Source organism: Mustela erminea, chromosome 10 (assembly GCF_009829155.1).
Source record: "Mustela erminea isolate mMusErm1 chromosome 10, mMusErm1.Pri, whole genome shotgun sequence".
NCBI lineage: Eukaryota > Metazoa > Chordata > Mammalia > Carnivora > Mustelidae > Mustela > Mustela erminea.
The window spans coordinates 59,297,555-59,314,321 of NC_045623.1; the positions used below are offsets into that span (position 1 = coordinate 59,297,555).

The 16,767-nt window shown below is 42.1% G+C and overlaps 1 protein-coding gene across 8 annotated transcripts in view; it reads right to left on the minus strand.

Annotated features, from left to right (window-relative positions):
* The window catches only part of PATJ (PATJ crumbs cell polarity complex component), a 373,536-nt gene that overhangs the window by 38,079 nt on the left and 318,690 nt on the right, over positions 1 to 16,767 (minus strand). For 7 of the 8 annotated variants that reach the window (XM_032302603.1, XM_032302602.1, XM_032302601.1 and 4 more), the window contains 4 exons: positions 13,057 to 13,140; positions 6,434 to 6,627; positions 3,679 to 3,826; positions 2,487 to 2,573 (listed from right to left, as the gene is read on the minus strand). In XM_032302603.1, coding sequence (XP_032158494.1) covers positions 2,487 to 2,573; positions 3,679 to 3,826; positions 6,434 to 6,627; positions 13,057 to 13,140 — 513 coding nt within the window. The remainder of the gene's footprint in view (positions 1 to 2,486; positions 2,574 to 3,678; positions 3,827 to 6,433; positions 6,628 to 13,056; positions 13,141 to 16,767) is intronic. The other variant, XM_032302599.1, reaches the window with a different exon arrangement.

Below are 16,767 nucleotides of genomic sequence, written 5' to 3' on the forward strand. Positions count from 1 at the left end.
GGGAGTACAGCACATTATAATGTCTGCTAAAAAATAATATTAGAACAATGTGTTTACCACAGCCTTTATAAATATGAACTGTGCCTGGAGGGGTTCCCTCAGTTATCCTAGGAAAAGATTTCTCAAGTGATTTTCCGTACACACCTTCCTCTGCAGAATACAGGCACTCTTTTCTGGTTGGTGGGAAAAGACTTTTGTAAAAAAGAGGCCTGGTGGCCCCAAGAACAGAAGATTCCCCTTAATGAACCCACTTTCTCTAGGCCAAGTCTAACAAATGATAATTCTCCTTGGCCCTCGGAAGAAGACGTTTACCTCCCCATCTTATAATTGCCTAGAAAGAAATCTGCGCCCCTACAGGGTCTGAAGGTAGAAATGTTTGGGAATGGGATCCTCTTTTTCTCTGGTTAGGTCATGGGCTGGTTTTCAGCTCTGGATAATGGAAGACATTTCCTTTTCACAGCTGGCTATGAGCCTTCTTTCAATGAGCCAAATATCAATGTAGACTCTCAGATCACCTCAGCCAAAATTTTAAGGACAAAGTAAGGATAAAACATATTTACTATTTTTCTTAAAACTGAATTAAACTTCTACCCCCAAAGGTAAAAATTCTGTGCAAGAAGGTTAGATAAAAGTGTTTGATACTGGAGCGCCTGGGTGGCTCAGTGGGTTAAAGCCTCTGCCTTCGGCTCAGGTCATGATCCCAGGATCCTGGGATTGAGCCCTGCATCGGGCTCTCTGCTCAGCAGGGAAACTGCTTCCCTTCCTCTCTCTCTGCCTGTCTCTCTGGCTACTTGTGATCTCTGTCTGTCAAATAAATAAATAAAATCCTTAAAAAAAAAAAAAGTGTTTGATACTTTGTCTTAGGTTTCCAAAATAGGACAGCTCATGTTCATAGATCAGCTAATTGGTGATGATGGTTTTATTGACATTTAATAATAGAGCTTCTAAATTTGTTAGCTCTGTATTTAACCTGAATGTGAACTTTATTAATCACTAAGACGTTCTTACACATGTTCCTCAAGGACAGAAATCTAGTTCTATCTACTACCTCATCCTTCAGTTCAAACTTTTCTTAAAATGTTGGAATTCTTTGTATCCCTTTGGGATTTTGCATATGCTGTTCCATCTGTCTGGGATCCCTTCTCCCTCTTTTCAACCTATCAAACTCCTTGTGGAATGAGATCCAATGGAGCCTCCTCTCTGGTACCCTCCTATGTTCTCCAAGGAAGAAAAATTTTATCCCCAGTATGGTTCAGTCTGAATTCTAACCTGCGTACAACAAGGCTTTAGTGAAATCACTCAACAAGCGAACCTCCCACTAAGAAAGAAGCGGAGACAACTATTTTTGCATCTTAAGTTTCCACTGTTAATACAAGTCTGCTCAGACTCATCATCAACCATTTGTTCCTGGAGTCCCACCACAGCTCTGAGTCTTAGTGCCCATGATATTTGCTGCTCATTGCACTGGCCAGAAATGAAAGAGAAAACATATTCTAAGCTTAACATGATGTTTACTGGGTTTCACTGTTTTGCAGATTCTCTAAGACAAGACAGCTTGTCTGCGATCCTAGCTAAACAATGGTATTTTTCTTTACCCATTTTCTAACACCAATGAAGCATTCCAGAAACACCTGTGGGCTAATCACTAACTCAGAAGGACTTTTGAACAAAAGCTCTGGAGAGGCTTTAAGTCTAAGGCAACCAGGGAGAAGACCAAAACTCATGCTTTTCACCTCAAAAAAAAAAAAAAAAAAGCTCATCCATAACTCACAAAGGAGATGGAGGTCACAAGTTAAGTTTCTACAGCTTCATTATGTACCAAATGGGACAAATATGTAGTCTACCATCTTGATTTTGTCAGCCATTATAATGAAAACAAAACTAAAACCCCAAACTTTGAAATATACTTTGTTAAAAACAAAAAGTGGCACTTACATCAGCCTTGCAAATAAACATAAGATGTTTGCTAACCTACAAAATATCACCCATTAAGGCCTCCCTCTCAGAGAAACCCCTACACTTCGCTCTCTTAGGAATATGCCATTAATTGCCCTCAGCATGTGTGAGTGGCTATTCACAAGTTAACTTTACAGCAATATTTAATTGAATGAATGGAACAATGTTGTGCTAATGAGGGTCAAATTGCCACCAGATGTTGCTTCTTTCTTTCTTTCTTTCTTTTTTAAATAAACACAGCTGTGTACATGCATGCATGCGTAGGCAATACAGAACTACTAGTGGACGAGAAAAGTGGTTCTAAGGAAACACTGGTGAGCAATAAAGGAGAGAAAAATCTAGGGATTAACGAATATTAATAAATTTCCATTCCACCTTTCATTTTTATTTCAAACACATTAAAATGCACTGAACATGGTGTTGTGAATATGCTGTCTAGTACACATTATTTCCAATCATTTATGAAATGGGGGGCTTTCTCCCAGTGGGGATAGGTGAGTGAGTCAGTCTGACAGGAGGCCATCAACAACCTGACTATTCTGTGAGGTCTTCCTCGAGGAGGTCCAGGAACCAGCTCGGAGTCTTCCAATCTCTAGCTGCACCAGCCCCTGTGCACACTTGGGAGGACAAGAAGAGAGGTAAGAAACAGCATTCACATGCTAAATTATCATGGCAGAGCTTCCATTCATCTCTGCACCAAAAACTGTAAATGGGTGGAAAACAAGAGGGGATAAAGGTAAATCAGTAATCAAAAAAAAAAAACACACAAAAAAAACCCCACACAAAATAACAAAATTCATCAACTCCGTGGTATTCACTTCGTAACTTCATGACTTTTTTAACTATGGTAAGAGGATTACATTTCAATTCTCTTCCTTCTCCCTTCTGATGAAAGTATTCACAAGCAGTGAAATAATGAAGAAAAAGTGGTGAATGGAGGACAGAAAAATCATAGAGATAATTTACAAATAACAAATTCCCTTGTAAGTCGTAACTCATAGCTGACTATACTAGGAAATCAGGATTTTAAAATAAACAAGGTTCATTTGTCTTTGCAAAAGCTTCCACAGCTATGTGTGAAACAGTGTGAAATGCAGCTGGTTACAGCTGAATGGAAATTTACAAGAATTTTTATTAATCAGTTTCCTCCAAGGGAGGTTGTGTCCATGCGGCAGAGACACTTGGAAGGGAACTCTGAACCTAGCCTCTACAACTTCGGTGAGAAACAGCATCGGTGGTGGGAAAACCACTCAAGCAGATCCTTGTCATCCTGGACACCCTGCTTTACTTTTTCAAACTTCATTTGTGAAACGGAAATTGGTCTAGAGAATCTTTAACGGTCCCTCCAGCAATAAAAGCTGAATTTGGTACATTCATGACAATATAGCTTTAGAGAGAGAAGGATGAATTTTTTGACGCCGGGAGAACTTACCCCCATCTAATGCATTTAGAGCATTTAGAGGGTAATCATGGGTACCTGGTTTCCACAAGCAGAAAAAGTAGCTCAGAAATCCTCCAAGAGGTTTCTCGTCAGTCCTGTTAGTCAATATAACAGCTTTCTTGTAAAGCTATTTATGATGGGGTAAAATAACCAGAGATTAGCTCTCTCGTGAAAACTAGAGTTAGCATAAAGTCAACCCATTTTATCACCAAGCTAGATTAGAACGGTTCCCTCTGGACTTCAGTTACACCAGCCGGGCCGACAGCAGCCCGAGGACTCACCTTGAGGACAGTGGCCACCGTCTCCTGTGAGGCATTTCTCATGTCCTCCCCGTTCACAGATAAGATCTGATCTCCCTGAATCAGTCTCCTATCCAGGTCTGCAGCTCCACCTTTGACGATGTCAGAAATAAACACTCCATTTCCATTTCTGCGGATACCACCAAGCAGCGAGGAATGGCACGGTTTAGTATTCCTGAGTCAGTCTGTGATTACCGACATTCTATACTGTTTCACTAAATCCTCAAGCTTGGAATAAGGGTCCCCCCAAACCATCTCATCCAGTAATATCTACTAACTTCCCACATGATAAACCTCAGAGTGCTTGCCCTTTAAATAGTTTATACCTATTTATGCTTCCTACTGTAATATTCATTTCTATCAGCCCAAGGGCATCATTTCTGCAAGAGGATAATCTTAAGTGAAATGAAATGGAAATTCACTTTAAAAAGTAGAGTTAAGTACTCTTAAAATATACAAGTTGTTTCCTTACCGATCAGCTCAATTATTAGCATCGAATCTGCTTCTAGTTTCTCACCCTCCCTATTCCTTCCCTTATGATGGTTTTAATTATATTTACTTGTCTGAGGAGTAAATAAATGTAGGTCTCAAAGTTCAAGAGGGTAGGAAGTGGAGAAAGAGGTCGAAAAGTCTCCTTCTCACCTCTGTTCCCCAGCCCCCACGTTCCTTTTCCAGAGGTAACCAGTATGTTACCTTTTTCTTGTGTATCTCCTAGAGATATTCTGTGTATACATTAGCAAATGCATGTACGTACAGCACATATGTGTATGAACAGATACACACACACATACTCTTCTCCAGAGTTTTTTCTTCCAGTTTTATCTTTTCCAACTGATACACCCTCTGATTGGGCTTTATGCACTTGGGGGTTCCTCACTGTCTTTTTTAGGGCTGTATACTATTCTACAGATGTTCTTCAATTTCATGATAAGTAAACTATTAATAAAGAAGACACAGGTTACTGTCATTCACTAGCTATAGCAAACAATGTGCAATGGATACCGTTGTGAAATGGCTAAGTCAAAGAATCACCAACATGAGAGCTTAAGCACCTGAACCTTCACAATGGAAATTTCTGGGCTCAGGAGTATGAATGTTCCTTACAAACTCAATCTGAAATACTAGTGCTGTATGAAGAGTGTAGGAGACAATAAAGTAAAAAACCATTCCTCTACGCGGAATCTCCCCAGGCACGTGTATGTCACAACCAGGAAGCAAACTTCAACACAGGTTTTGTCAGGTGTGCAGTGAGTTTATTTAGAAACAGCAGTCTCCACTTTTCTGGTTTAAAATGCATTTTCAGAGTGATGATTTAATGGTGCTAAAGAATGAGACCACGGTACCATGATACTTGGCACAAGGTCAGTGCTCTCAAAAATTGTCTCCAATGTTTTTATTTCAATAATGGCTTGGATGGGGCACCTGGGTGGCTCAGCAGGTTAAGCCTCTGCCTTCAGCTCAGGTCATGATCTCAGGGTCCTGGGATCGAGCCCCACAACGGGCTCTCTGCTCAGCAGGGAGCCCTCTTCCTCCTCTCTCTCTGCCTACTTGTGATCTGTCAAATAAATAAATAATCTTAAAAAAAAAATGGCTTGGATGGCTGAAAAAAGTATCAGGCTAGGGGCGCCTGGGTGGCTTAGTGGGTTAAAGCCTCTGCCTTCGGCTCAGGTCATGATCCCAGGGTCCTGGGATCAAGCCCTGCATCACGCTCTCTGCTCGGCAGGGAGCCTGCTTCCTCCTCTCTCTCTGCCTGCTTCTCTGTGATCTCCGTCTGTCAAATAAATAAATATAAAAAACCAACTTCAGTTCTTCCTAAGAAGATGGCTGATAACCATTTAAGGCCATATTGGGGTGAAACCCTGCAGCCCTGTTGGAATAAAGACACTAAATATCGAAAATCAGTAAACCATAGGAGCTGGAATTGCAGTTTCAAGAGATTACTTACTTCTCTTACCTACTACTGTTATTCGATAATGCCCATCAAATGGGTAAGCAGCACAGACTTCAGAAGGCCCAGCCAACAGGATCCACATACATTTTTGTTGCAAGTTATTCTTTTAGAGGCATCTTTCTTAATGAACACTACATTAATGAATAATTTACATTTGTCTCTCAAATATATCTATTCAGCTAATTTTTGAAACTCACCAACTAGTTGTAGGTAACATAGCATGAAATTCACATGGTAGTATCTGTTGATATTAACTGTTTCTTGGCTAGTGTGGCTTTAATTCACCCCATGCAAGTCTTAGAGCTAAGGGAATCCAAGGTAAAAAAATCCTTTTCAAATTAATTAATTAATTAATTAATTAAGAGACATAAAGAGAGAGGGAACACAAGGAGGGGAAAGGGAGAAAGGAGTCTTCCTGCTGAGCAGGGAGCCCGATGTGGGGCTCATTCCCGGGACCCTGGAATCACAACCCGAGTTGAAGGCAGATGCTTAATGACTGATCCACCCAAGTGCCCCTAAAAAAACCTTTTTGATTCTGTTCTTATTCTATATGGGAACAAATACAGTTTGTGTTGATTGGGTTTTGAGTTCTATCTTCATATGACACACTTTTCTTGGTTAAGATCTTGCTCTGAAACATGACTTAGGTCCCTCTAATATTTATAAATAGGTTAATTTTAGAAACCTTATCATTAGTTTACATAAGACTTTCTCAGCTGGTGTTCATAGGCTTCCTAGACCTCCGGGGAGACAGGCCAATCTGTTCTAGAACTTGTATTTCCTTACCGTTTCCCAACGATGCTCAGACCCAGTCCTCGGCCAGCCTTTTTCTGCAGATCCACCGGGAAAATCTCCAAGTTCTCCTCATCCCTGTAGTGTGCTTCATCTCTATACACCACCAGTCGTACCTTCTGGGGGGTCTGCCTCAGGGCTGTGATGGCCTCTTCGTGGCCGGCGCTCCTCAGGTCAATCCCATTAACCTGGAACAACGGGCATCTGAGATGGGCTGCTGACAGCAGAGCCCTCTATACCTGCTCTGTCTGCTGAACTCCTTAATCTAACCAGTGAAAAACCTCTAGAAATTTTCAGCCATTCCCAAAGCACCAACGCAGTGGCTACTAGTAGTAGTAGTAGCTGTTTCACATATAAGGGAGGTTAACTCTTATACTCTTCCCACCCCCAAAAAGGTTAGTGCACACAATAATGCAATTTTGCATAGCTGTGAACTTTACTATGGGATCAACATGGTTGGGGAGGGAGGGCGAGAGGGAGCAGGATGGGTGGAAAGGGCTGACTGGCTCATTTAACTGAGGTCAAAAGGGAAATAAACATTAGTGTTTGGTCAGCATTTTTAGACTCCATTTGCTTATTGAATTTGACATCCTCACTCTTAATTGCAAACATCACAACTACTTTGGAATAAGTAGGAATGAAATGAGAGACTTTCCACAGTGTCAAAATCCCCTTCAGGTACACTCTTCTGAACCTGGATCCGAGTGAGAACAAACAGGACATGAGTTAGAGGCAAACTATCCTGGAAACAGCACTGAGGAAAGCCATGGCTCTGTTTCTGGCAAATCATGTGAATCTGGACAGCCCATGTAACCTCTAAGACTCTGTTTCCTCGTCTGCTACACGGAGATCATAGTCAACTTACCTACTTACTTTGTTTATTTAAAGATTTTATTCATTTATTTGAGAGAGCGTGAGTGAGAGAGCACACAAGCAGGGGGAGGGGGGAGAAGGATAAGCAGACTCCCTGCTGAGCAGGGAGCCCGATGCGGGGCTCGATCCCAGGACTCTGGGATCTGTCTGCTGAAGGCAGACGCTGAACCGAGCCCCCCAGGTGCCCCTTATTTATTTTTTACTTAACAAATGTTTGTGTAGTGCTTGTGAATTAGCCCTTTATAAATATTTAGTCATTTAATCCTTACACTAACTCTCTGAAATAGGTGCCATTACTATTTTACGGACAAGGAAAGTAAAGCATGGAGAGGCTAAGAGACTTGGCCAAGGTTACACAGCAAGCAGATGGAGGAGTCACAGTTTGAACCCAGACTGTCTTCCCATCTTTAGTCTCTATATTATTCTGCCTCAACTTCCTCTCAGAAGGAGATCCTGGAGCCCCTGTCACAGAGAGAATCAGGCAGTGCTGTGGATGAGTGGATTTAACACAAGGGAGAAACTGAGGAGCAGAACGGCTGAGGACTCAACGGGAGGGAGTCATGGGTCACTCCATCAAGGTCACAGCTAGGAAACGAGCCAAAGGGAAGAACAGGCCCAGGTCATGGCCAGGGGAGTATAACAGAATGGAAGAGTTCTCTCATGATGCTGGTTCTCCTCCACGTTCTAGTCCATCCCTGTGTGTGCTGGGCAGGTCAGGCTTATCTCTGCTCCTCCATTCCTTCATCTGTCCAGTGAGGGGTTGGTCTCAGGCTTCCCCCATTCTAACATTCCAAAGATGAATGACTTGGGGCATGAGGAATGGTTACAGACAAGGGAGAAGAGAGCAATGAGCCCTTCCTGGAGAAGGTGAGTTTTGAGCTATTCTTTGAAACTGATTCGGTGAACCAGAAAAATGTTTTAAAAGCCTAATTTTCAAGCTGTATCCCCCCACCCCCCCCAACCCTTCTGGTATATCTTCGGTCCGTGTTCCACTTAGATTAACTACACCCAGCATGTCAGTGGTTAAGGGATGCCTGGCTGCCTTGGCCAGCAGTGCACATGACTCTTGATCTGAGGGTTGTGAGTTTAAGCCCCACACTGGGCGTAGACCTTACTTAAAAAAATTTTTTTTAAACCAAAGAACAGTGGCTAAGCATGGGTTTTGAATACAGATGGGCTTCAGTTTGAGCGCTCATTCTAACTTACTCTGTGAAACCTCAGATAATTACTTAAGCTTCAACTGTGTCCTGTATGAGTTGGAGACAATATCTACTTAGTGTTGTGAGAATTACCTGAAGTATACCCTCTAACGCCCTGGGCATAGGACTTGGCCCACAGTTAAGCCCAGTGTAAGTTACAAGTTGGGAATTTACAAGGGACTGAAGTAACCCGAGTCAGGACTGTTTTCTGTCAAGCGCCAGCATCCACTGTTAACTTCAGGCCCATGCTGCATTCTCAGTGTTCCAGAGGTAAATCCATAGAACAAAGGGGGAAAACAGCGCCTCTAGAAAATGTGGCCTGAGCGGATTATTTTCCCATATTCCAATAGATGGCGCACAAGACCACTTCTGTTAATCCACTGCACCATAGTACTTCCAGGGGTAGAAGGTAAAGTCTCTTCAGCCTCTAAAATACCTTTTCAAAATCCCTAACAAATTATACATCCAATAAGAAGCACTGTCATGAAACTAATATTATAAAACCAATTTATATTAAATTCCAGCATTAAGATGCTTGCTCAAATCCAAGTGATTTGCTCCAAGTTCATAGTTTTCATTTCCTCCTCTGCTTATCAAGAGGCACCACTAAATGCACCAGTAATCGTTAAGAAAAATATCGCTGTGTAGCTTCAATATTGTGGAGTGAAGTATTGCCTTAAGTGCCTTACAGAAGCACTATATGCATTATTTAGAGCACTGATTGTAGGAGTGGTAATAGCAGGGCTCCCTATTTGAGACAAAGAGCCATAGGAGGCCCCAGTTGTCAATGGGAGTGTATCACGTTGCTTGGGCAGGACGAGGAAGTGGGTGAATCACTGCTTTGGAAGGAAAGAATCACCAAACCAGGCAGTAGTTCCTTGCTATTTTAGTTCACAGGGAAAACCAGGCATTAGCCTTCTACTCTTTCTGTTCCCACTTGCACAAAGATAGAAGAGGATAATGGAGGTAGGGGTAGGGTTAGATGAGGGACTTTGTTTGTTTTAGAAAGATAGACTGAATGTGCGTGTGCCTGTGGCAGTGGGGAAAGGCAGAGGGAAAGGGAGAATCTTAGCCAGCAGCACGTTCAGTGCGGAGCCCAATGCAGGGCTCGATCTCACAACCCTGAGATTATGACTTGAGCTGAAATCAAGCCTGAAACTGAACAGACTGAGCCTCACCCCAGTGCCCCGAGGGACTGACTTTAAAAGCAGAGTCAGAAAGAAGTCAGTCTATGCTAATTATAGAATCATTAATCTTGCCATGCTAAAACATTACTGGACTGTATCTTTGTAAGCAAAATCTGGTTTGTCCCAGTTGTTTTTTTTGTTTTTAAAAAAGATTTATTGATTTATTTGACAGAGACACTGTGAGAGGGAACACAGGCAGGGGGAGTGGGAGAGGGAGAAGCAGGCTTCTCCGTGGAGCAGGGAGCCTGATGTGGGATGTGATCCCAGGACCCCGGGATCCCAGGACCTCGGGAGCTGAAGGTAGACACTTAACAACTGAGCCACCTAGGTGCCCCCCAACTGTCTTTTTTTTTTTTTTTTTTTTTAAAGCAATCTTTATGCTCAACATGGGGCTGGAACCCATAGCCCCAAGATAAGAGTTGTGTGCTCTACTGACTGAGCCAGCCGGGTGCCCCATGGCTTGTCCTAATTTTAATATGAGGATAGAATTAAAGCCAGGAAAGGCCAGCAGCCAATGTGGAGTACTCCTAAGCAGAAAGGTTACTGTCTCGAAAGCACTGGTGCAGAATTCTCTGGTTTCATGGTCTTGAAATATACCACTGAAGCTGGCCTGTCTTCTTAAAGCAAAGCTGCAGGCCACAGGCTGATTATGCTTCATTATGCATCTATACACATCAACCACAACTAGAACGAGTCCAAATGTGGGGCCTAAGCTGCTTAAAAGGAAACGTGTTACTTGACCAAACAGCTATTTCTTAACTAAACACACCATATACTCTTGTACCGCCTGGGGTAAAAGAACAGCCTGTCCTCACCAATAAAAAATAATAATAATAATAACTTTTTAGTTGACACACAATGTTACATTATGTCCTGGTCATCTTTAATGAGAAGTGTAGACCATCAGTCCATATTGGGTAATATAATTCAGTTGGGTGCCAGGAAATGGTTTGAGTTTTCAATTTCTCCTTCCACTTAATTGCTTTCTTCATGTTAACCTGTCCTGAGTGTTTGCTTGTAGATGAATATCCTTTATGGAAGACAGCAGCTACAGCTGCGCTCTATCCAATATAAACAGATAGAGTTTTAAAAAGTTTTTTATTGGGACGCCTGGGTGGCTCAGTTGGTTAAGCAGCTGCCTTTGGCTCAGGTCATGATCCCAGGGTCCTGGGATCGAGTCCCACATCGGGCTCCTTGCTCGGCGGGGAGCCTGCTTCTCCCTCTGCCTCTGCCTGCCTCTTTGTCTGCCTGTGCTCGCTTGCTCTCTCTCCCTCTGTCTCTTACAAATAAATAAATAAAATCTTTAAAAAAAAAAAGTTTTTTATTGAGGTATAACATTAAGAAATAAAATATATATATATATATTTATTTATTTATTTTTAAAGATTTTATTTTATTTATTTGACAGACAGAGATCACAAGTAGGCAGAGAGGGAGGAAGAGAGAGGGGGAAGCAGGCTCCCTGCCGAGCAGAGAGCCCGACGCAGGGCTCGATCCCAGGACCCTGAGGCCATGACCTGACCCGAAGGCAGAGGCTTTAACCCACTGAGCCACCCAGGAGCCCCAAAATAAAGTATATTTAAAGTGTACAATTTATACGTGAATTTATGTCATTTAAACCTATACAACCATCACCGTAATCAAGGAAATGCATATATTAGATTTAGTTTCAAGTGATCATTATAGAATCATTCATGGGCTTACAGATCACACAAGTCTAGGCGTGTGTGCATCTATACTCTTGAATATTCAATCTATTTATTTTACAAAGCCAATTATGATAACACCAGTTAATCAGAAAACCTAAGGAGGAAAAAAAAACCCCTCAAAACTTCTGACCACTAAAAAAACGGTGCTGTATGCTAAAGCAGTCAAGCCAATTCCCAAAGAGGTCTTGCTTATTTTTCTAACCTCATACACTTGTGCCTTAATGAATGTACTGGGAATATGTCCTAATCCAATGATGAAGCACAGTAAAAGTCTGCAGAGAAAGCCTGAATTTAATTTGCAATGAGCCTGGCTTCTCCTTTAACTCCTTCTTGCCTATATTTTCTGCCCTTAATTATATCTGTGGTTTCATCTTGGGAGGCAGACTTGAACCACCAAAGGGAAAATAAAATGCTATGATGTCATTCATAATGTGCTATATTAAAGTTGCAAAGCAAAAATGCACATGCCCACCATAAAATGTTAACTATTCAATTAAATTCATCCAATGAAAGAAATAAATGTTGCCTAAAGGTTTCACACCATCAAAAAAGCTCTTTCGTTCCACCTACCAGAATGCCTGGCATTGACCTGCCATTCATCCGTTCCCTAGTTCAGACAATGCCTGCCTTGGCATTTTTTTTTTTTTTAAAGGCTTTAACGCCTTTGCTAATTGAGAGTCCATTTAAAAGAGGCAAGCTAATCATTCTGACTTATTAATAAGTACCATGTACCTCCTAAAAGGAGAATATTCTACATTTTCATCAACTAGAACACAAAAGAGGAAAGGCATGGGCCTCCACTTTACTGAAAGATTTATTAGGAGTAAGAAAACAATACGGCAATAAAAGTCTTTAAAATATCAGGTGTGCACGTTTATGCATAAGTGTCTGTGTTCTGAGGAGAGGATTTAGACAGGTATGATGGAGGAGCACAAAAAAGTAAAATTGCAACAGTGTACACTCTCATTTGATACGATGATTATAGAACTATTAGAACTACAGAACTTTAATTTTAAAAAAGTTTTCAGAGATTTAGATAATATGCCATGATTTTGATGACAGTTATTCAACGTACATTAAAAAAAAAAAGGTAGACGTTCTGCTAAATGGAGACAAATGAGGATAAAGTACAAGGCAGTGAGTGAACAGACTTTGTAGATCAAGTTCGGTAAAGGAATTGTATTTGCTAGTATTTTTTTAAAAACTTTATTTACTTATATTAGTTTTAAAAAATTTTAAAGATTTTTATTTATTTGACAGAGACAACAGCGAGAGAGGGAACACAAGCGGGGCAGAGAGAGAGGGGAAGCAGGCTCCCTTCCCGCTGGGCAGGGAGCCCGATGCGGGGCTCGATCCCAGGATGCTGGGATCATGACCTGAGCCAAACGCAGAGGCTTAAGGACTGAGCCACCCAGGCGCCCCTTAGTTTTTAAAAATTATTTATTTATTTTTTTAAGCAGGCTGGGAGGGACAGAGAAAAAATCTTAAGGAGGAGCTGGCTTCCTGCTCTTCGGGGAGCCTAAAGTAGGGCTGGATCTCAACCCTGAGATCATGACTGGAGCCAAAATCAAGAGTCAGACACTTAACTGACTGAGCCACCCAGGTGCCCCTGTTATTTGCTAGTATTAAATAAATTCATACTCCCCTACCTCTAATATCTGGTCACCAGCCCAAAGTCTTCCATCTCTGGCTGCTGCTCCTTCTTCGTAGACTTCGTGTATAACTATAGCGTCCTATAAAAAACAAATTCTTATTAATTTTCAACAACCATAAATGCTTCCTTACACAAACAACCAAACCATAGGCCAGCAACTCATAATTTGCTCTTCGCTAATAACGTCATATTTTATTTGACCTAAAAGTAAACAAAACACGCAGTTATAATATATTCAGAGGTATCATTAATTTTTCCTAGGTTTATTATTTCATTCCTTCAGGACTGGCTTTGCCTAATATTTCAAGTTAAACTTCCCCCATGTGTTTTACTGTTAACCTGTACATTGCTGCTGTGTATGAACTTGAGGTGAACTATGTGTCCTTCTTATTTACATTTTATGGTATATTTTGAGACACGGTTTCAGGTATTTATTAGTATTCAAGGATTTGGCATAAATGTGTGGCCTGATGCAGGGGGTCTGTCAGGCCTCATTACTCAGGCAATGAAAGAAAAGAACTGAAGTGGAATGAAATGACCCTGGAGGACGAAGCATGGAGGAGGGGAAAGGGCGTTCATGAGCCAAAGTGTCAGACAGCTGTGCGTTCAAATTCTGACCTGCCGGTGTGTAACTCTGGGCAAATTAACTCCCAAACTTAGCATTCTCAGCCATAGAATCAGGACACTGTCGAAGGCAGGGAACTGTCAGCTGATGAACACAGATCATGGTTAGTGAATTTAAAAGATTCCTATCTTTTCAAATTAATAACCTTACATTTTTTATTATAAAAATAACACATGTAAAGGACTCAAGCAAAACCACAGGGTGTAGTCAACTATGGAAGAAACCGCCTCCCTCCCCTGCCCCTCAGGCCCATGCCCCAGAGACAATCCCCATCAGCAGTTTCCTAAAGACCCTGCAGACAGTTCACACCTGTACAACCGTATACTGATATCATATATATATATAGGTTTTGGTGAGACTATTTAAAAATTATTCAATGGAATATGTTCAGATGACTTTTCCCCCTGATGTTGGGCACAGGGGATTTTTTTAAAAAAATTATTTATTTATTTAGTGGGGAGGGAGAGAGAGAAAGCATGAGCGGGAAGGGCAGAGGGAGAGGGCATCTGAGGCAGACAATAAGCTGCGCACGGAACCTGACGTAGGGCTTGATCTGACAACCCTGACATCATGACCCTGAGATCCTGACCTGTGCCGAAATGGAGGGTTGGATGCTAAACCGACTGCTCTACCCAGGCATCCCACCCGTAGGCGATTTTTATGAAGCCGAAAACTGAACCAGAAGTCATTGGTTCTTTCTGTTGTTTATCAAACCGAGGGGCACTGAAAAAACGATGCTGAGAGGATCATGCCAGGTGTCTTGGAGCACTGCTGGGAGAGCAAAAGAGCTTCTGAGTGGAGACTAGAAACAGATCTGTAGGTCCCATGAGTGTGGATTTGAGCCCTGCACTGCCCAGTGCCCCCCCATCCCCACCAACCCCCAGCACACACGCTGGTTGCAAGACCTTGCAAGCAATGGTCAAGGTGGGAGACTCTAGGCATAATGAATCCTACCTTGGAAGAAGTTCTGTGTCCCAAGCACTGGGGCTTGGAAGCAGCAGGATTTCTTCACTTGCGATCATAAAGGTCTGGGTAAGAGAGGGCTTGATGATCACCGGGAGGACTGATGATAATGACCAGGGGCCTACCAGTGACATCTGGGAGCTTTGTAAAGAAACTAGAACTCAAGAGTTTCAGAGGCCTCCAAAATGAGGTTGATTCTGCCTTAGTCCAGAAATATGGAGCCTCAAAATCAGAATTAAATTGACAAGAAGTCAACGTAAAGAAATATTTCTTGTGAAAATAAAACAAATAAGATAGAAAAGACCCAAACCAAATTTTTTTTTTTTAAATTTTTAAAAATTTACTTGAGAGAGTGAGCAAGTGCACAAACGGGGAGGGGCAGAGGCAGAGGGAAAAACAGGCTCCCCACTGAGCAGGGAGCCTGATGCTGGGCTTGATCCCAGGGCCTTGGGATCATGATCTGAGCTGAAGGCAGATGCTTAACAGACCCAGGTAGTCCCCAAATCTACTTTCTTCTTCTTTTTTTTTTTTTTTTTTTTTGAAGATTTTATTTATTTATTTGACAGAGAGAGAGAGGGATCACAAGTAGGCAGAGAGGCAGGCAGGGGTGTGTGGGGGGAAGCAGGCACCCTGCTCAGCAGAGAGCCTGGTGAGGGGCTCCATCCCAGGATCCTGAGATCATGACCTGAGCTGAAGGCAGAGGCTTCATCCACTGAGCCACCCAGGCACCCCTAAATAAAATCTTTATTTTTATTTTTTTAGATTTTATTTATTTATTTGACAGATCACAAGTAGGCAGAGAGGCAGGCAGAGAGAGGTGGTGGGGGTGGGAAGCAGGCTCCCTGCAAAGCAGAGAGCCCAATGCAGGGCTCGATCCCAGGACCCTGGGATCATGACCTGAGCCAAAGGCAGAGGTTTTAACCCACTGAGCCATCCAGGCGCCCCCTAAATAAAATCTTTAAAAGAAAGATTGGATTTAGTTATTTGAGAAGGTGAGAGAATCAGAGCAAGTGAGCATGAGAGGGGTAAGGTCAGAGGAAGGAGCAGACCCCCTGCTGAGCAGGGAGCCCAATGAGGGATTCCATTCCGGGACTCTAGGGTCACAACCTGAGCTGAAATGAATGCAGTTGCTCGGCCAACTGAGCCACCCAGGCGCCCCAATAAAAAAAGAAATATATTGTTTCTCAAATACCAAACTCATGTCCGATGATCTGTCTGGTCCTTGAGTCTGTGTGGACAAACTACTCATTTATTCTTTCCTTTGACTACTGCTGTGATTTCTCTTAAAGTTATCAATGAAAATACAAGAACACATGAGACACACTGAACTATCAATAGAAAAAAGTCACATTTCTTACAACGTGCCTGTGTGCTGAAAGTGTGGTTGTGACGTTATGGTTCTGGACAGCTGTATTAACTGGTGGTGCTAGAGGTGAGAAGTGGGGCCAACAGCTAAACTAGAAATGTAGGCTGGTGAACTGAAGAGAAAAGTGGATTTGTTTTTCTTTTTTTTTTTAAAGATTTTATTTCTTTATTTGACACAGAGAGAGAGAGATCACAAGTAGGCAGAGAGGCAGGCAGAGAGAGAGAAGGAGGCAGGCTCCCCGCCGAGCAGAGAGTCCGATGTGGGGCTCGATCCCAGGACCCTGAGATCACGACCCAAGCTGAAGGCAGAGGCTTAACCCACTGAGCCACCCAGGTGCCCCTGGATTTGTTTTTAAAAACTTACATGCTTCATGAACCTCATGAAGGACAGAATAATATTTAAAAAAAAAAAAAGATACTGCACTGAGGTATTTTAGGCAGCTATGTGACAAGGCAACATGAAAATTTTCTTTCTTTCTACTTTGAAACAGTTGTGATTGGATGAAATAACGGGTCATTAATGAAAGGCTGCCCTTTATTGTTTAAAATAAAAAATCTGGAGTTGATTATACATGTGATTCTTATCTCCTCAGTTATATCCTCTTAAATGTTAACGCTCTTCAGCTATTCACACAAAACTGCTTGTTGGCACAGTTCTGAGTGGCTCCTCTCCCACTCCTCTCTCCACATATTTAAATAACATTCCTTCACCTTAGAATACCTCAGTGACTCTGTCTACCAATATCAATGATG